Source organism: Trichosurus vulpecula, chromosome 9 (genome assembly GCF_011100635.1).
Source record: "Trichosurus vulpecula isolate mTriVul1 chromosome 9, mTriVul1.pri, whole genome shotgun sequence".
Lineage (NCBI taxonomy): Eukaryota > Metazoa > Chordata > Mammalia > Diprotodontia > Phalangeridae > Trichosurus > Trichosurus vulpecula.
Window position 1 is genome coordinate 78,417,257 of NC_050581.1, and position 21,190 is coordinate 78,438,446.

Here is a 21,190-nt window from a genome sequence, read left to right on the forward strand (position 1 = left end):
GGATCAATGGATGAGGCATCAGCTGCTTGGTTCTCCTTAGACTGGTGTCTGAGGCTTCTTGAGCTCAGGTGGGATCAGCAGGAGTTGTGACTTGGATGGCTTTCTAGCAGGGGGGGAAGACACAGACTACTGGAAGGATCAGAACTGTCTAGGGACACCAATGTGTTCTTTGAAGTTGCTTCAACTCTACCCAGACTGCTGGGACTTCCCTATTGATGCTGTGAGCTTTTTCCTTGTGGCCGGACTCTGGTCTGTGTCTCATTTATGCCCTATCCAAAGTATTCACTGAATGTTTTGGCTGCTAGCAGGAGGGCTGCGTTGAATACCCTCAAAATGAGCCAAATTCATATTTCCTAGAGAGGAAACTCTGGATGGGGGAATGAGCCAGGATGCTATTACTGCTCCGAGGTTGCATCTCTGACTCTGTCCTCAGTTGACCCATATACACTGAGACACTGGCAGTACATATACTACCATCATGGGAATGTTGGTACTTCCCCACTGAGGCCATCCCCTTAAAGCCTCACAATGCCCACAATGCAGCCCCATCCCTTAGGAAACCCAGTAGGACACTCACTCTGTTTTCTTAACCCTTTATTTTATAGCAATTGTATTGATATAGAAGTAAATAACACATTTAAAAACCTCCTTCTTATACGGGCAAAGGATTCCAAAGTATTTACAAACACTTGGGTGGGGTGGAGGAAGACAGGACGATGAGGTCTTCAGAGAGAGGAATGGGACTGCAGGGTAGTAGTAGTTTCTCTGTAGGAGATTAACTCTGGTCTCCCATCCCATGCTCAGTGCAGGGACAGCATACATAATTTTTACCCCCAAACCATATTTGGGCCAGGGAGGAAGCCCCAGGGATCCCCCACTGAGCATAGTGTTAGATGACCAACTCAGAGCATTGATGGAAAAAAGGAAGGCCTAGAGGGGTGCTGCAGGCTGGGCTCTGGGTATACTGGGAGAGACTAACTGGGGGCCTCTCCCAATTTGGATCCATCCAGCCCAGAGAATATAGAGGAGAGGGGCCAGAGCTTGGGAGGTGGTAGTGGTGGTGGGGTTAAACAGGACTCTGAGGCCCAGGCATTCCTGAGCTCAGGCCTGGGGAGGCTGCCTGGCCTGGCCAATGGGAGAAGACCACAGCACCCAACCTCCTTTCTTGAAGACCTTCCCCATTGACCCCACCTATGATGTTTTCTAGCTTGGCTTCTAGATTTCCAATTGCTCTGGGTTGTAGGGTCTGGCCAGGAGGGTTTCACCAGTGGGTTGGCTGCAGGCCCCTTTTCTTCTTGGAGCTCCTGCCACACTCTACCCTGGGAAACCACAAAGGTTCTTCCTCCCAACCCTCCCACTCCACCCTAGTGCACAACTACTGGGTGAAAAATTGAGAAGCACCAGTTCACGGGGAGATTTCATTGTAGGAGGAAGGAGATTTGATTTACCCTTCAGTCCCTGATCAGTCCAAAGAAAGGGGTGGGCATGGTCTGGGGATGTTTGACAGACTGAAGACAGGGAGCGAGGCCAGGCAGAATAGGTGGCTACTCCTGCCCAGCTTGGGAAACACACACTGCACCTTCACAACAGGAAGAATCACTAGGGGAATTTTTTGTTGTTGTTTTGCAGTTTTCACATCTATCTTTTTTTTTTTTTGCTATATATGTATATTTTTGTTTCTTTGACAGTGACATAAACTGAGGTAAACATCTGTGACCAAAACCTCTCTTATGCGGCAAAGGGTCCCAACCTGACGGCCAGAGAAGGCAGCAAGGTGTAGTGTAAAGAGCTCGAGACTGATCATGACTCAGAAGACCATGGTCCTAGTCCCAGCTCTATCACGAACTTGCTGTTTGACCTAGTGGAGGTCACTTCCCCTCTCTGGGCCTCAGCATCCTCATTGGTAAAATGAGGGGGTCAGAGTAGATGGTACATATGGTCCCCTTCCCATTCTAACAATCTATGATTCTACAATGAGAGAAAAACCTCAACAGGATCTTTAAAAAAAGAGTTCGAGAAGTTTGTCTACGGCGGAGTCTCGCTTCAACATTATTGCACGAGAGATCAGGACTTTGAGGAGGCCTAAGGCAAAAGGAGGAGTCAAAGATGAAGAGTTCAGGATTGGGCACCGGTGGTCTCAGGGCTTTAGCCATTGCTTTGGGCCTGGTGACAGGCCTGGGGCTTGCCCAAGGGAAGGTGGATGGGGAAGCAGGGATCTCCACTGAGATGGGTCTAGGGAAGGAGAGGGGCATTTGCTACTTCCCTAGCACATCTCCAGAGGGCACCAATGCCTGCTGGAGAAGGGTAAGCCCCTCAAGGAGACACTTTTGTAATCTTGGCTGGGCTAGGTATGTTGCCCTTCCCTGCTTTCCCCTTCTCTCTCCCCTCTCCAACTTTAAGCCTGAGCAAGGACTCTGCCCTGGAAGTGTCCAAGATCCTTTGCCCCTCTTTGAAGAGAATGGAAAGAGGCTGAGGCCAATGCACGGTCAGCTTGGTTGTAAACTGTGCCTAGGTCTGGGGTGAGGAGTCAATAGCCCTTTTGTGTGATCTGTGGGGAGGGGATTGGGGGTTGTTGCTTGTTGTAGGATGGGGGTATGTGGCACTCCAATCCTAGGAGCCACCTGGAGGCCCATCCCACTCAAAGACATTGGGTGGGGCTAGACAAGCTGGGGGCTGCTCCCCAAAGCCTACCCCCCATCCCTCACCTGAGTGTTGGATACAGAGGGGCTCAGGCCCTGATGGAAAGAGTGGGGGGCTGCCAGTGCCTACCCTTTTCCAGATTGATGGGGATGAGGGACCCCAACCCTGAGGGTGAGGTGTTGACCAGGTCATCTGGGCTTGCAAGGGGTCCCTGGAACCTCCTCTGTTAGTGGAGGTTGTGGTGGGGGTGGGGAGAAACAGGAGGCCTTGGCTGGGTGAGAGGGGCTGGAGGACGGGGAGCCATTTGAGTCTGCTACCCCTAAGTTCCCTGGCCCCACCAGATATGAGGTTATTGCTGAGAGTCCCCTGAAGAGCCAGGGGTGGTGGGGAGCTTGGGAAAGAGGGGTTCCTAGTGGGGGTGGGCCCCCACTCTCATTTCGTTGGTCTTCCCCTTAGATTGGCAGAAAGCTGCCTACTCCTGGTGTATTTCCATTGCATCAGCAGGCCATCACCCAAGGATCCTTGCCTGGTTCCCTGAGGGCTTTGGTGGAGACTGGTGTGACCTATGAGTCCTGCTCCCTCCTTTTATCAGGGTCCAGTCGAAGGGACTCACCTTTGGGTGAGGCAGGGGATTCATCCCTTCATTCACCCACTCATACTTATCCCCCCTGTCCCTTACACAGCTCCTTCCCTCACCCAAGTTCCTCCCAGTAGATGTAAACAGGACCCTGGCACAGAGCAAGTGCCCATTGCCTGACTGACCTAGGGCACTAGAGCGGGTGAGTCAGATCCCAACCCAAAGTTACTGAACAATTTCTGGCACAAACCCCCTGCAAGGGAGGACAAGGGTTGAGGAATCCTCCATCAGGGCTGCTTTTGCCCTGGGTCCTTCCTCAATCCTAGGGTCCTACCACCATCTTGCTGATAGTCATTCTGGGGAGAGCCCAGGGCTGGAAGCCAGAAGGCTAAGATCTGAGTCCTGGCTTTGTAACTAACTTCCCATATAGACCTCGGGCAGACAACTGCCTCAGTCTCTTCTGTAAAATTAAAGCATTTAACTAGAAGTACCTTCTAGCTTTGATAGGGCCAAGGCCTTTGTCCCCTCCCAGGGTGTTGCTGGCCCTTGCCACACAAAATCCTGGATTTCCCTGGGGCACTACAGGAGGAGGGGATTCCTCTAAGGCAGTACTCCTAGACAAGCTCAGGGATTGGAGCTCATGGCTGCCCGGCTAGAGCCACACTCGATCCCTGTTCCCAACGTCCCCGCACTGTCCTTCTGCACAATCTCTGGCCCTCAGCTTCCTGGCCACACCCCTCCACCCAGGCCTGGTCAGGCTTCCAAAGAACTCTTCATCCCAGCCCAGGATAGGGAAGTTCTGCTAGGGAGTCATGTCTCCTGCCCCCAGCCATCTGTCTTGTTAGATGGGCCATTGTCCCCAGGCCACTGACACTGGGAATCAATTGCTTATTGGGCCTCTGTGAGGATTCCTCCTAAGAAGACCATTCTTTATTGATATCTTCTAAGAGTACTCCTGATCCTTGTTTAGGTTGGGGGAATAGGAAAGGGAAGGTAAGTATTCCTTCCCCTAGTCCAATGGAGGGGATTCCCTTCCTGCTCTGACTCAGAGGAGGGTCAGAAGGAAGGCCTAATGACCCAGGCATGAGAATTTAGATGAGTTTGGACTAGACATATCCTCACCGTGCGCTCTCTCCTTTCTTTGCATTGAGGTACTATTTCTCAATACCTCAATGCAAGGGCCTCAGTCCCATGACCTAACTCCTGAATGCTTGTCACATCCCCGCCGGCAACTATCCCAGGAAGATGGGAAAGATGACGGGATGGACACAACAAAGTGGGTCATAAATCTGTCATGTGTGACAAGCCCCCCTTCCATTAGGGGACCCATCAGCCCTCTTTGGGAGGGCTGATGTGGGTTTTAGTCTTAGCTGTGGCACTGGCTTGCAGTGTAACCTTGGGTTTCCTCTCTCTGGGCCTTACTTCCCATTTGTAAAATCAGAGGTCCCTTTCAGCTCTAAATCTACGATCCTATGACTAAATGAACTCTTAAGATCTCTTCTAGCTCTGACATTCTATGTTCTATGTCTGGGAGATGCACACACATACACACACACACTCACGTATACACACTACACATTTGCTACATTTTTCAGGTAGCTGGGTCAGTTTATCCCTGTGTCCTTCCTTCCTTTCTCCTGGTCCCAGTCTGCTCCTTGCCTGTCCTGGGGCCTGCCCTGCTCCCAGTTCTGGAGCATGCAGGGCTTGGGACCAGGGGTTGGAGTTACTGTCGTTGCTCCCCCTTTCCCCATTTTATGTGGCCCAGAACCTTGGATCTCCCTGCTGTCTTCATCAGCGAGAGCTTTCTCTGATCCTGGGGCCTCCACCAAGACTTGGGGATCAACAGCCCCTTCTCTCTCCCTGCCCTCTAAAGAAAACCTAGCCCCACCTCTTTCCCAAAGGTAAAGAGAAAGGAAAGGCAAAACTAAGGGCCTGAGGAGAGGGTGGTACCCACGAAAAGGGAGGCAGAGTCTGGGCTAATAGAGGGAGAGGGTAGGAAAGAGATAGGGGTGGGGGAAGGAGAAACTCCAGGAATGGGACAGAGTGGTTAGGATAGGCTGAAAGACTTCAGATGGTCCTGTGAAATTGGTAAGACGGGGAGAAGGAATTGGGAGTAGGTGGGAAACAAGGGTGGAGAAAGTAGATTGGAGTCAGCCCTGCCCCCTTAGCTGGGTTGGGATTGAAGCCCCTAAGAGCCATCCTATGACCCACAGGATCCTACCTCCAAACCTTGGGTCTGCTCTGGCAGTCTGTCCCTCTTGATGCAGATTCTGGCTCTAGGCTCTAGACCCTTCCCTATTTTAGTGGTGGTGGTGGGGGGCAGGCACTGCCCTATCTCTTTCCTGGCCCCTCAGACAGATTTTTGGTTAATGTCTTACCTGAGGCCCCTGTGGAGCTTCTGTAGCCCAGCCCTGCTGTTCCCAAGCCCACTGCCTTCCTCCTTGAGGGGAGGGATAGTGCCTGGAGCCTGGAGGGGCTGTGGGACCCACCAGCTCCTCATCATCTGAATGAGGCATTTCCATTTCTGTCCTGACTGATCCAGGCTAGTGCTACGATATTACTATTGTCTAACCGTGTTTCTTTTTTGCTTTGGGAACAGTGACTCCTGGTTCCTTTAGCAGGCAAAGGAAGGGCCTCTCCCCACCCTGAGTCCCCCGTCCCCTATGTCCCCCTCGCCCACTGGGTCTGGAGGGGTTCTTGCTAGCCTCATGGGTGCAAGCGCTGGGGTGAGGAGCCCTCCTTAGGAGTTGCCACAGAGGAGCCCTTGAAGGGGGGACTGGCATCGGGCAGGGGGGCAGCTCAGACGCAAATTTCTATTGCTGTGGCCAGGACCAGCTGCCCCTTGCTCTTGTCCTGCCGCCCATCCGTCCTGCTGGCCGGCCCTGGTGAGGAGAGGCCAGATTCAGGAGGGGTGGGAGGGGAGGGCCTGGTCCCACTGCTCTCGGTCAGCACCGTCCTCTTGAGTGGTGCTGGAGCCTCCTGGTGGTGTGGCCCGGCAGGCAGGCGGTCACCAGCAGGCTTGCGGGCACGGCAAGAAGGCCGACGGCGGAGCTCCGAGGTGAGCTCATGCTTGAGGAAGCGGAAGACCTCCTTGGCGGGTCCCCGCCTCTCAGGGTCCAGGGCTAGCAGCCGCTGGAACATCCGCAGGGCTGGTTCAGTGAAACGCCGCCACTGGGAAGGCAGGCCCGGGAGCCTCCCCTTCTGCCACCGCACAAACTCCTCAAAGAAGGCATCTGTACCTGAGGCAGCTTCCCAGGGAAAATTGCCCGTGAGGACGCAGAAGATGAGGACACCGAAGGCCCAGACGTCGACGCCGGTGTCGACGGCGAAGCCCTCGGCCCTGCCTGCCTGGCACACCTCGGGAGCCGTGTAGGGAATGGTGCCGCTGACCCGCTTCACACGGCAGCCCACCCTTCGGGTCATGCCGAAGTCGGCCAGCTTCACCCGTCGGCAGTCACGGTCAAAGAGCAAGACGTTCTCTGGCTTGACGTCTCGGTGCACTAGGTGCCGTCCGTGCATGTAGTCCAAGGCCAGGCCTAGCTGCTGCACACATCTCTTCACCGTGTCCTCAGGGAGCCCCACCTGAGGCAGAGTACAAGGGATCAGATGGCCCCGACCCAGACACCTCTCCCCAAGTCCCTTAGTACACCATGAAGTTTTCTCCCACCTCCCTTCCGGTAAAAGTTCTCTCTGTCCCTTCAAACACTTTGTCTGGACCTCTCCTTTGCTGGTGCATGTGCCCTTGTTCCATTAGCCTCTTTCAGAGCAGGGCTTGTATCATGTCTATATTTGTACCTCCAACACCTAGAACCACGCTTTGCGCCTAGTAGGTGCTTAATAAGCTTTTGAGTTGAAAGGCTCCTCAGATGATCTTATCTAGCCCTCCCATTTTACAGTGGAAGAAACTGCTGTTGAGAAGTGACTTGCTCACATTTAGCCAGGGGCAGAGCTGGGATTTGAACTGAGGTTGCCTGACTCCAAGCTCCGCACTCTTTCCATTACTCCATACTGTCTCTAACTACAGCCGCTAGGTGGCACAGTGAATAGAGACTCGGCTTCCTGAGTTCAAATCTGGCCTCAGACACTTACTAGTGGTGTGACCCTGGTCAAGTCACTTAACCCTGTTTGCCTCAGTTTCTTTATCTGTCAAAAGAGATGGAGAAAAAATGGCAAACCCCTGCAGTATCTTTGCCAAGAAAATCCCAAAGGGGGTCACAAAGAGTAATGACTCAACAACAAGAAGAATACCAAAGTCTCTTTGTAACTGAACTGACCCTGGGCCAAGCAAAGAGATATCCCCAGTGCCTTGAACTGGGGGTCACGCAACCTGCGGCCTAGCCTTGGATCTTTTACTTAGTAGCTGAGTGACCCTCCGAGAAGGGTTCGGAGAGCCACGTTCTAATCCCATGTCCACCACCTCCTCCGTTTGATCTTCAGCCACTTAAACTCTTCTAGGCCTCCGTTTCCCTTTTGCAAATGGGGATAAAAATATCTACCTCACAGAAGTGTGCGGGGGCAGAGATAGAAGGGAAATGAAGGTGCTTTGGAAAGCAGACAGGGCGACAGAGATGGGGAAGGCTGCTGTTACTGTCATCACTACCGGAGGCAGCGAAGTGCAGTGGGAAGACTTGGGACCTGCAGCCGAGAGTCCAGGGTCTTGCCATGTTGTAGCTGGGTGACCTTGGGCAAGTCATCTAACCTTGGAGGTGCAGTTTCTTCTTTGTAAAAGGAAAAGAGTACACCAGGTGATTCCCAAGATCTTCTTCTAGAACTAACACTTTCTAAGTGTATGATTCTATATCCTTCCCTGACTCCTCCCTTCCCTGCCCCCCACCAACATTGGCAGAGCAGGCAATAATGGGGTCATTGGAACTGGTAGGGGGGCCCTCTGGGACCTCTGTCATGCTAAGAAGGTCCTCCTGCCTGGGTAGATTTGGGTGTTGGCCTGCGTGGAGGCAGGGGGATGGATAGACCGACCTCTCCATATCCTATTGATGGCAACTTTGAATTGGAGTCTGGTTCTGCCCCACTTCTTAACCAGGGGGTGGAGGAGTACTTCTTGCTAACCCTAATCACACCCCCTGGGAAAGAGCTGATCTTTATTTTAATTCAAGCTTTTCGAATCCCCCTTTCTCCTACTGGACTTTTTAAGCCTGTTCTCTGCCCTGTGCTTGGCTGGGATTGGCTTCTGGAGGAGAGGAGGATTTTCTGCCCTGGTCTGTCAGACACTCACTAGCTGCGTGATCCTGGGTAGTCACTCAACCTCTCAGCCTTGGTTTCCTCGTCTGTAAAATGAAGAAAATACTAACACCTACCTCCTAGGGTTCTTGTGAGGACTGCACTCTGCAAACCTTAAAGCGCCATGTAAATGCCATCATTATTATCATTCACCAGGGCCCCACAGATTAGCCTGTGGGTCAGTACTCTGGCTCCCCTCTGAGACAGAGAAGTGAAGAGCCCACAAAGAGATGAGGCGCCCTTCCATTCTCCTCCTCCTTCCCCCAGCAGTCAGGCTCCAACCAAGTTCCCAGACCCTAGATCCCCAGGACCTTCCTGGGGAGGTCAGGAGGAGAGGTGGGGAAAATGGAAGGAAGATCAGGCTGGGCTGAAGTGTCCCGGAGGGAGAGAAGAAGACGTCCCCCCAGATGTTGGCTCCAGAGGGAAGGGGCCACAGGCTGGGCCATGGAGGATACCTGAGGCGGGATGATGTCGAAGAGGTCCCCGCCGGGTGCGTACTCCTGCGCAAAGACGTAGCAGTCCTCGGTCTCAAACACCACGTCAAAGACCCTGATGATGAAAGGGCTGGAGGAGAGTGTATTGGTGATGCTGACCTCTCGAAGGAAATTCTTCAATTTTGTCTTGCTTTTATTCACAAACTTCAGAGCCATCTTGGTCCCTGCAAGTGAGATAATGCTGTGAGGGGGTGTGTGTGTGTGTGTGTGTGTGTGTGTGTGTGTGTGTGTGGTACCATTAGCCTGCCATTGGCTCTTTTCCTTCATCTCCCTCTTGTTTCCCACCCTTCACATCTCTACTGGGTGATGCCCTTGCTGGAGACAGTCCCCTCCCTCTATGGGCACATGCAGACTACATATGTGGGTTATATAACCCACACCGAAATATGTCCCCCCTATACCTGTGTGTCTGCTGGCACATATGAACCGCATCTGTATGCCAGTCCAGGTAGAAAGGCTACATATCTCTGTGTGTGTAGATGTGTACAACCCACATTCCAGTGCGCAAGTAGATGTATATGCCCTAATGCTCCTGTGGACATTCAGGCACAATGGGCACAGCCCATCTAGGGACTCAGGCCATCCTGGAACCCACCTGTGCTCTTGTGGGACACCAGGTCCACCTTGCCATAGGTGCCTTTGCCCAGCTCCCGGATGAGGTCATAGTGCTTGCTGACATCCGTGCCCGAGAGTGTGCGGATGGTGAGGGCCTGCATATCCTCCGTGAGGAGGGGCACACCACTGCCACTGCAGCAGGCCAGCGCACGGGGGGGCTCCTGCTCTGGGCAGCCCCCACTCATCTTCTCCCTGCATGGAGGAGAGAGAGATCAAACTGAGGCTAGAGCGGGGTGGCTGAGGGTAAATGGAGGCTTGACCTGCTTGTAGCTCTCATTGGGCTGAAGAAAGATGACTGAGGAAAGAGGACAGAGATCAATAACGCTGAATACCTATTTCCTCCCAAGAGCTCAGAGAATGTTGGCAAGAGCACTGGTTCTGGAGTCCCGAAGCCTGGGTTCAAATTCTGCCTCAGATGATACCCATGTAACCTTGGTCAAGTCACTAGTCACTCTGGGTCTCAATTTCTTCATTTGTAGAATGAAGGGGGTGGACTACATGGCCTCTGAGGTTTCTTCTAGTTCTCAGGCTATGATCTATGGCTCTGAAAGTCCATGTCCACATCCTCACTCTTTCCTATCTATACCATATATGTTGGGGAGAGAGCAGCAGACAGTGTGTGCTGATATTAATAGAGAAATATGCTGATCAGTCCTTTTAGTCAACTCTTACTCTTTGAGACCCCATTTGGGGTTTTCCTGGCAGAGATACTGCAGTGGTTTGCCACTTCCTTCTCCAGCTCATTTTACAGATGAGGAAACTGAGGCAAACAGAGTTAAGTGACTTGCCCAGGGTCACACAGCTAGGAAGTGTCTGAGGCCAGATTGCCCAGTGCTCTACCCACTGTGCCAGCTAGCTGCCCCTATGGAAACAGAGGGTGGGGTATATGTACCACTATATATGAGTGGCACTTTAGTGCTGTTTGTATATTTGAAGGGGGATTTATTCCACTGTGTGCATGTTTTTACACTTTGGGGGATACCACGTGTGCCTAATTATGTATGTGACTGCAGCAATGCCACTAACTCCAAAGGGCAGAGTGGGGTATGGAGAGACCAGGGTCAAGGTCATCCAACCAGGCTGCTTGGCTTGGAACCAAGGAAGCCTCCCTTCTGTGGGCTCAGACCTTGCCACAAATTCAAGCCTAAGGTGAGAGTGGGGTCCTGGTGGGTTTTGAAACAACTCTCTGGTTGCTGTCCTGTGGAAGTAAGGACAAGGTCCTTAATACAACAAGCCACTAGGGGGCAACAAGTGTCTTTCCATGAGAGAGAGAGAGAGAGAGGGAGAGAGAGAAAGAGAGGGAGAGGGAGAGGGAGAGGGAGAGGGAGAGAGAGAGAGAGAGAACACTTATGCTTTGGCTGCTCCTTGGTCCTTTGGGAGGCCAGCTGGGGGAACTGGTAGAGGCCTAAGCCCTTACTCAGGGATAAAGTGGATGGTTTGTCATAGGAGTGAGCTCTTAGACAAACCCTTAATTACTCTGTACTGGGATACATGCAGGGGTGTGCTGGTAAATGTTTAACAACTAACTCTCTGGGAAAAAAAATGTATTCATGACACATTTTTAAGCTTAATTAACATTACACAACAAAACAATAAATCAAGTCTCGATTTGTAGTATTTGCCAGTTTCTGAAGCATAAATGCTCGCACTAGAAATTTAACCATGGGTTCTAGTTCTCCTGAGTACAGGCTTCCTTGAAGGGAGGAGGGATTAGCTGACCACAGATGATACGTCTGCCCTCCTCTTGGACTATCTCATTGTTTATTGCTAGATCAATGGAAAGGAGACAAATTTGCCCAATTCTGAGCCAGAGAAGGAATATCTAAATGTCTAGCTGGGCATCCATGAAGGATGATCTGGGGGTAGCTGCTTTTCTTAAGAGTTCTATTCTTGGGCAGGGTGCAGATACTTGGATATTCCCAGAAAGGCAGTATGGTAGAGACCTCCCTGAGCCTTTGTTTATTTTTTGTGTAAAATCAGGAAATAGGATTAGGATAACTTTTGAGTTCTTTCCCAGCTTTATGGTTATGACTTGGTTTTGAATCCCAGGTCAATCACTTATTAACTTTATGACTTGACCCCTCTGAGCCTCAGTTCTATCATCTGTAGAATGGAGATAACAGTACTTGTACTGCTGCCCTCATACAGTTGTCTATAAAGCATTGTACAAATGATGAAGAGCTTTAGAAAGAGGAGTTGGGATTATTTTAATTCCTGTGAAATACTGTTGGGGGTGGTGCCAGAGACAGTTTACAATGGTGTGTCTGGTACCTGGGGAAATGGGGCAGAGAATCTCCAGCTTGTGACAAAAGCTGCATCGTACCCAGATTTGTTTCTGGCTATTGGTGTGTGTCGACTGCCCTAATACGGCATCATTGTTCCTCAGACCCCCAGGGGATCAGCCATTGCTTCCAGACCCCTGGCCCCAGAGCAGAAGCAGTCTCTGAGCCATGCTGTGCGGTACAAGCTCCCAGCTTCCTACTCAATGGCCTCTCCCCATCAGTCCCACAAAACGGCCTCATGGGGCAGACAACAGCGCTGCATGGTCTCTTTGTCTGGGGTCTCTTTGTTTGGCCTCTAAGAACAGCAAGTCAGACCCTATCGGAAAAGCCAGGCCTTCTCCTCCCCGTCTGTGTCCAGCTCAGGAGTGACAACGGCCTTCGGTCCTCCATACAGAGACCAGCCTAGGCCTCCAGGTTGGATACCAGAGTGAGTGGGGGAATCACAGCATTTAGAACCAGAAGGTCCCTTAGCCATCACCTAGCCCACCTTTTCCACTTTACAGATGGAGAGACGAAGGCCCAAAGACGAGAAGTGATTTGCCCAAGATCATAGTGGCGGAGATGGGATTTAAACCTGGGTCTTCTGACTCCAAATCTAATTGGCTGTTCAAATATATCATTTAACCAAGGCTCATTTCTGGCCTGGCTTCCAAACTTTACACAGAATTGTCATTCCCCAGGACCCTTCCCCTCCCCACCTCCCACTCACTCACTCACAAAGGGCACAGCAGAAATTACAAGACAGTCCTATCCTTGTTGTAATTGGGGAGAGGGAAAGGGCACGTGGGAAGAAAGTACATTTTAACGGGTTTGTAAAACTTTGACTACCAGTGGTTTTTGCTTCTTAAGACATTCAAGCTTGAAAAACCGCCTCCTCCTTTTTGCATCCTGTTTTCTTTGCCCTGTGCCTCTCAAAGCTCCTCAGAGACAGAGCAGTGCAACATGGCACATAGAGCAGACAGTTTGTGAGATGCTGGCCCATGGTTCATGAAATGCTGAACTAATCTCAATTCCTAACTGCTCTGATATCCCTTACAAACAGTTTTGGCTTGAATACTTCCAGAGATGGGAAGCTCACTGCTTTATCCTACTTTCCCGTTAAAGCATTCATCGGACTCTAAGCTGCGCTTCCCCCTCCCTAATCTAATTTCCTTCACTGACAATGGAAGGATCATGAGATCTAGAGCTGGAAGCTTCTTTACGGATCATTTGGTCTAAACTCCCTCATTTTAGGTAGAAAGCAAGGCCTGGGAGATGATTTTTTAAAATAGGATTACCGATTTAGACCTGGAAAAGGGACCCCAGAGATCATCTAGTCTAACTCACTTCTTTTAATTGTGTATGTCTTCCAACTGTCTATTGCTTCCATTGCCCCACTCCTACCCTCCTCTCCCTCCCATCCCCCTCTTTACAAAGTAGCAGCTTCGGTACAGAAGTCACTTGCCTGAGGTCACACAGGTAAAGTCCTAAAGGAAGAACCTGACCCAGGGCCTCTTTGCCCCAAATCCTGTACCAGAATCATTGCCCTCTGCTGCCCTCACTCAGGAGTTAGGCAAGAGACTGCCTTTAAACCCTTTACCCCTTTGGCTGTCTTATCTAGGGTTTTGCCTAGCCGGGCTCATAGAAACAAACATGGAGACAGGTCCCCACTGGAGCCGTCTGAGCCTCGTGTCCACTGGGGGAATAGACACAAACCCTCCTGCTGATCTCCAAGTTTGTTACCGATTCTCTGAGTCCCACAAACTTGGTTAGGGAGAGCTGATAGGAGATAGGCTTATCTCAGTAAGTATATGCCTGTGTTTACAATGTGGATCCCTCCTGACCCACTTTCAGGAACCTGTGCAGACCTCCCATCTCGGAGAATTCTCAGGAGCTGTCGCTCCAGGGCTGACACGTGTGTACACAACCCATGAGCCTCTGCGTGTATGTATGCATGGGAGTGCACACTTGTGGAGGGAGGAGTGGGGGAGCACCACCTGTCTTTGGAGAGAGACAGGATGAACCAGACTTTGCTCTTCATTTGAATCTATTTTGGTTTCTTCCTTCAACTCTGTTTTGCGCTGATGCCCGGCACAACCTCCTGGCTACAAGATTCTGACTGCTTGCTTGCCCTCTCTCCTTTGTATAGTGCTAACCTCATCGAGCCCAGAGAGATCACCCACTCCCACTGGCTTACCCCAATGCCAGCCTTTCATGTCTCATCCAGTCCCTGGACCCAGCCCCTGCCCAGACAGAGCTGCTGCCATAGTATCAGGTACCAGTTTAGATGAGGCACTCTCCTATATGCTTTCAAGACAATGTGGGTGGACTGGATGCTAATGACCTTGGTTCCTTTGTCCCTATCATTTCCTCTAGGGAGAGGGCACAAATGTGCACACATTAAATTCTATAAGACTCTAGTTGAATTGGCAAAGATAACAAAAGATGGAAATGGTCAATGTTGAAGTGGCTGCAGAGAAACAGGCTCACTAATAGACTGTGGGTGCAGCTTTGAATTGGTTCAACCATTCTGGAAACAATTTGGAATTATGTGGAAGGACTGACGAAAATATCCACAAATTTTGGCCCAGAGATCCCACTGCTAGGCAGATACCAAGATATTGATAGAAACTTTCTTCTTTTTTCATAGCAAAGAAATGGAAAGTAGGTGTCCATTGATTGGGGAATGGCTAACCAGTGGTACATGAATGTAGTGGAATATTACTGTGCTGGAAGAAATGATAAATATGAAGAATTCGGGGAAGCACGGGAAAAATAATATGCAAAGCGAAGTAAGCAAAACCAGAGAAGCAATATACATATCAGTGATTACATCGGTGTAAATGGAAAGAATAAAAAAGGGGAAATTGAATGCTGTATCATTATAATGACTAAACTTGGTCCCATAGAAGAGTTGAGAAAATGCATCTCCTTTGTGTCATTGCAGAGCTGGGGAACTATGAATGTGAAATACTGCATATACAGTCAGCCATTATCAATGTGTTGATTAGTTCTGTTGAGGTGATTTTTTTTCTTTTTTAATTTTTGCTACAAAGTATGGCTTTTTGGGTACAGGAAGGGGAAGGGGTACATTAAGAATTACCAGCATTTATATAGCAAGGTTTAAAAAGCACTTTACACATGCAAACATTATCTCATTGGATCCTCACCACAATTCACACAACATTCAGAAATGAGTAACATGTTAAATAAAAGATATAAATAAAAATAAGATAAAAACATTTTAAAATACTGCCTGACTTGTGGGGAGCAGATGACCCCAAACATGTGAATTTAAGCAAACTGAACAACAATCTCAGAGTCAGAAGGGATTTCAGGGGCCATCTAATCCAGCTCCAATCTGAACAAGAGCCCCCTCTATAATACACCTGACAAATGATGACCCAGGCTTGGAGGCTGCTAGGGAAGGGGAGCTCATTCTTTCTCGAAGCAGCACATCTGCTTTTGGATAGCTCTAACTGTTCTTTATATCAAACCTAAAATCTCTCTCCCTGCACCTGCTACTTATTGCTTCTATTATTTTTCTCCAGGGCCAAACTGAACAAATCTAATTCCTCTTCCGTATGGCAGCCTGTCAAACACTTGAATCCCACTATCCTGTTCCCCTAAGACTTCTCTTCTCCAGGCTAAACAAATCCTTCCCATAGAGTAAGATTTTGAGGCCTTTCACTATCCTAGTTACCCTCCTCTGGATTCTCTCCAGCTTACTGATGTCATTTCTGAAAGGTGGTGCCCAGAACACAAGATTATGTTGACCACTGTGTGGTCTCACCAGGGGAGAGCAGAGAGGGATGATCTCCTGCCTAGGTCAGAAAGCTATACTCCTCTTAATATAGTCTAAGATCTAGCTTTTTGGGCTGCCTTGTTCCAATGCTGATTGAGTTTATGTAGTTTGCTAAAAAACCTTAGCTCTTTCTCAGGTGAACTGCCATTTAATTATGCGAGCCCTACCTTATACTTGAGGAGCTGATTTTTTTAAAAAATAGATTTTTACTGATTGGCTTATATCTCCTATATTTCCCCTGTATCATTCTCCCTCCCCCTCCTCCCAGAAAACTCTCACAATAAAGAATTCTAAAAAATGAAAAAAATGAATAAAAAGAATAAAAAATTAAAAAAACTTCAGCAAAACTAATCCATATATCCCCAAAGTCTGATGTTATATGAAGTACTCCACATCTGTGGATCCTAACTTCTACAAAGGAGTAGGGGGAGGGGAAGGTGTGAAAAATGTTTTTTTGTTTTTTTTTTCATCCAGGGGTAAGACTTTTTACATTAATCCTTGTTACATTTCACCTTATTTAGGCCGGGCCCAGTGTTTTAGATTGTTCAGATCTCTTTGGATCCTGTTATCCAATGGGTTAACTATCCTTCCTTGTTTGGTGTTATCAGCAAAGTTGATAAGCATGCCCATTTATGCCTTTGTCCACGTCACTGAAGTAGCTAGGCCAAGGTCAAGCCTAGAAGTCTGAGATGCTTTTCTAGGAAGCTGAGAAAGCCTTTCATGCAGACATCAAACCATTAATGATTACTCTTTGGGTCCAGTCATTCAACCAACTCAGAATCTACCTAATTGTACTATTACCTCTTATTTCTCAGCTTTTAACCAAGAAGTGAGTAGCTGTTTTCCTTATAAAGTGTTATTATTAAAGTATTAATATAATAATAAAGTATTATTAAAGTTATATATTAAATTACTGCTTTTATTGTTTTTTAAATTCAAGACAGATATCAACTTTATAGGTATGTATGGATTTTAGATTCATATTACCTAACATGTATTACCATTATTTCTAGTATTACTTATTTATTTATTCTGAAGGAAAATTCCAATGAGAATTATAGTGATGTAGTAATGGTCATGTATCTATTTTTAACATTAACTGAATAAATTAAAAATTATTGCTTAGCTTTCCATCTTTTTTTTACAAGAATAGCATGAGAGACTATCAAATTCTTCACAGAAATCTAGGTAAGCTATGTTTAAAATACTGTCTTGATTTTTCCATCCAATAACCCTGTTCGATAAGGAAATATGCTTAGTCTAGCATGACTTGTTCCTGATGAAGCAACACTGGCTTTCTGTGGTTCCTTTTCTAGATTTCCACTAACCATCCCTTTAGTGACAGGTCCGATAATTTTGTGCCAAGAATCAAAGTCAAGTTCACTGGCCTATAATCAGCAGGATCTACTCTCTTCCCTTTTTCAAAATGTGGCATAGCATTTGCCCTAACTGCAGTCCTCTGGAGACCTCTTTTCTTTTCTGAGATCTTTCAAAAATCACCAACAGTGGCTCGACAATGGTGTTTGCCAGTTCTTGGTACTCTGGGAAACAGTTCATCTGGGCCTGCTGATTTGAACTCCTAATGGACAGATCAGCTGTAAAATGGGGAAAATCTATGAAATAATGAAGAGTGAAATGAGCAGAACCAAGAGAACGTCGTATATAGTAACAGTGATATTGTTCGAAGAATAATTGTGAATGATTAAGGTATTCTGAGTATTACAAATACTCAGATTAACTACAAAGGATGATGCCATCCACTTCCAGAGAAAGAAATGATAAATAGAAGTATGCATAGTATGGTTTTATGTACAAAGATTATATATGTACACATATATACATAACATGCATACATAAATATATGTATGCATACACATGTGTATGTATGTACACACATGGATAAACACATACATGCATGTGTATGTATATAAAATACATACATACATATATATATATATATATATATATATATATATATACACACACACACACACAGACACACATATCTGTGTCAAATGGTGGCCTTCTCTAGTGTGGAGTGGGGAGGGAGGGAGACAATCCAGAACTTAAAAAGTAACAGAAAAATAAATAAAATTAAAAATGTAAAGGGGAAAATACTAGCATTTACCTCCCAGGGTTGTTGTGAGAATCCAATGAGATATTTGTAAATTGCTTAGCACAGTGCCTGGCACATAGTAAATGTTTAACAGATGCTTGTTTCCCTTATTCCTTTTCACTAATTATATTTCAATTCATGATTAGCCATTTTTGCTTTCTCTTCTCTACTCCCAGGAGCATTGTCCTTATCAGGGAAAACAGGTATAAAGTACAAGCTCGTTCTGTTCCACCTTCTCTCCTTTGTCTGTGATCTTTTTTCCTAGCCATCCCTCCTCTCTTCTTTGTTCCTCTTCTTTATCCCAATAAAACTAAAAAAACAAACACACAGACAAAATCACACAAAAGAAACAAACTAAAACTTTTGGTTGTCCTAAGCTTCCCTGATTGCTTCAGTTCATTCTGAGCTTTAGCTCTTCTGACACTATTCTTACAGGTCCAATATCACACACTCCTCTATTCATTCTCCATAACCTACCCTTGTTTCCATCTTCTGTTCATGTCTTTTTAAAATCTAAGTGTTAATGAATTCTTTGTGTATCCACATTGACAACTCTCACTTTTCTTCCTCATCAGAATTGCCTTTCTTTGTATCATCAGAATTTCATTAAGAGCTTCTTATGCTTTCTGGGCTGACTTCCCTGAAAATTTTTAGTCTATGGGATCTTCCTTTCTCTAAACAGTAGACTAAGCTTTCTTTGCCTTTTCTATTACAGATTCTAAAATGGAATGATCACTTCCCCTTAAAGTTCCCATCTTTCCGCCTCAGTTACAATTTGCTCCTTGATGAGAATCAGAGCAAGAATAGCAATTTCCCTCATTGATTTTGCCACTTTTTGAAGGATGGAATCATCATTAGGGCAAGAGAAAGAAACCTTTCACTCTCTCTTCTGCCCTCTAGAAGAGTCAGAGGTTCTCAACAAATTTGCCAAGGAGTTTGGGGCTTAGCATTCAGAGCTGTCTGGCAGACATGATGCTCAAACCTTGGGTATTCATCTCCTGTAACTTTCCCCCTTAGGCTTCTGCCCTCTTTCAGGTGATAAAGGAAAGTGGTGGGTTAATTGTACCAACGATGCCTTCTGGGTAAGAAAATGCCTTAATCTAATTAAAATGAACCTGTCACACTAATATATTTTTGGTGGAGCTCTGATTTGGACTAACTACTCTGAAAAACGATCTGGAATTATGTGAGCAAACTGACTAATATGTTTAAACTCGGGGTCCAACGTTGACCCACAATTCCATTACTGGACAAATTATCCCAATGAGATAAAAGTCAGCAGCAAAGGTCCAAAATATACCAAAATACTCACAGTGGCCTTTTATTTCATAACAAAGTACTAGAAATAAAATGGGTGTCCATCAACTGGGAAATGGATGAACTGTGGTACATAAATATAATGGGATATCAGGGTGCAGTAAGAAATGATGAATAGGAATTCAGAGAAACATAGGAAGATTTATATAAACTGATGTGTAGTAAAGTAAGCAGAATCAGGAGAATATACACAACAATGACAGTAATGTAATTAAAACATCACAAGGACACTGAAATGCTGAGTGTCTGTAATAAACAATCTTGGTTCCAGAGAACAAATAATGAAACATATTTTCCTTCTCTCAGGAGGCTGGGAGGCAGAGAAGGGCAGAACGTCACATACATTGGTCAGACTGGGTCACTGTGTTGATTGTTTTTGCTTAACTGCTGTTCTTTGTTCTAATGGATGGTTTAGTTCTGGGGGGAGAAGGGTTGTGTGCATAACTATACCTAGAATTGACCGTGATATGGAAAAAAAAGATATTTATGAATTTTACTTAAACAAAAAATGGGCCTGTCACCTTAAGGGATACAGGTAGAAACCTAGTGAGGACTGCTCCCTCCACTCTCTCCACAGTGGCCCTGTCATCCCAAACTGCAGGCTTCCAGACAGAGACTTCCCTTCCTGAGGAGTGATGCAGTTTTTGCCTTATGGTCCCTTCTTCAATAATTCTATATGGGGTCGAGAGCCCATGGAGGAATAGAAGCTCTAGAAAGCTTGAGAAGGTGGGAGGAGAAACATTTTAGGCACCTTAGTGGGCTCTTGGAGGTTGACTTTGTGATTTCGGGATAAGGGCTTTCATTCTCTTCACTTCTCCTGTAATTTTCTCCCAATGTATATTCTGTAGAAATGAGTACAATTTTAAATGGAAACCTCACCCCTCTTAAACTGCCTCCATTCCCTTAAGTCATTCTTTGTATATTGGACTGCCTTAATTTTGGCTCTGCCCCATCCTCATCCAAGTTCCAGGCCCCTGGTTTTTCTCTTTATGCCCCTGGTTTTTCTCTTTATACCCCAGGTCTTCTCTCTCCCTCTCCAACACACTCTTTGGAATCAGGAAAAAAGCCTATTTCTATTAATGGCATTTACTCAGTCACTCAGGCTTCTCAGTATCTTTGTCTCTGACATCCCAGTCTTTCTTTCTCACCGTATCCACTCAGTTCCAAATCCTGTTGATTTGTTCTTCCTTATAGATCTTGATTCTGTTTCTTTTCTTCATTCCCCTATGCCAGGCTCTTATCAGCTCTTGCCTGGACTGTTACGGACTTCCCTCTGGTCTGCCTGCCTCTAGTCTTTCTCCTAGGTCTCTTCTTACCAATCTATTACACGTAGATCACCAGAATAGTTCCCCAGAGAGTAAAGCTCTGATCCTATCCCTCTACACCCTCCAGATTTCCCATGGCTTCCCAGTGGTTCTTGAGCTTTTGGCATCAGGTCCCTTTTATACTCTTAAAAATTATTTAGGATTGTTTAGAGGGCTTTTGTTTATGTGGGTTACATCTATAAATATTTACCATATTAGAAATTAAAATGTCTTATTATAATTATGAAATTTTTTTTGTTCTCTTGGAACACCTGAAAGGATCTTGAGAACCCCCAGTAGTTCCCAGACCGCATTTGAGTACCACTAGCCTAGTGGATAAGACCCAAACTCCTTAGCCCGGTATTGAAGGCCCTCTGTTATCTGATTTTAATCTGCTTTTCTAGCTTCACCTCCAGCTACTCTCCGACATGGGCCCTAAGATTCAGCTAAACTAGTCTCAATGCCCATCAAATGCACCTTCTATCCAGGAAAGGAGTCATGGGGTGGTAGAAAGAGCACTTGTTTAGAGACAGATGTGTATTCAAGTCTGTACTCTGCCTCTGAGTAGCTTTGTTATCTTGGAAGATTACTTGACCTCTCTGGACTTCAGTTTTTATCAGTTTTAAAGGAGGGTGCAGGACAAGATGATCTTGAAGGTGCCTCACTGTCATTCCTCCATGCCCATCTGACGTTAGGCAGGAGGCATCTGGGGGGAAATGAAATTATAAGACTAAGGTTGCTATAAGCTGAAAATAGTCCAGGTATATGGCACTTTATCTATAATAACAGGCTCATAAGAATGGAGACTGAGTACAGAACCCTC

At 47.0% G+C, this 21,190-nt stretch overlaps 1 protein-coding gene across 2 annotated transcripts in view; it reads right to left on the reverse strand.

Moving 5' to 3' along the window:
• Positions 1 to 577: 577 nt before the first annotated feature.
• The window catches only part of SBK1 (SH3 domain binding kinase 1), a 119,151-nt gene continuing 98,538 nt past the window's right edge, over positions 578 to 21,190 (reverse strand). For both annotated transcript variants that reach the window (XM_036738435.1, XM_036738436.1), the window contains exons 2-4: positions 9,545 to 9,756; positions 8,911 to 9,113; positions 578 to 6,799 (exon numbers count right to left, since the gene is read on the reverse strand). In XM_036738435.1, coding sequence (XP_036594330.1) covers positions 6,017 to 6,799; positions 8,911 to 9,113; positions 9,545 to 9,749 — 1,191 coding nt within the window. In that variant the 5' untranslated portion in view covers positions 9,750 to 9,756 and the 3' untranslated portion in view covers positions 578 to 6,016. The remainder of the gene's footprint in view (positions 6,800 to 8,910; positions 9,114 to 9,544; positions 9,757 to 21,190) is intronic.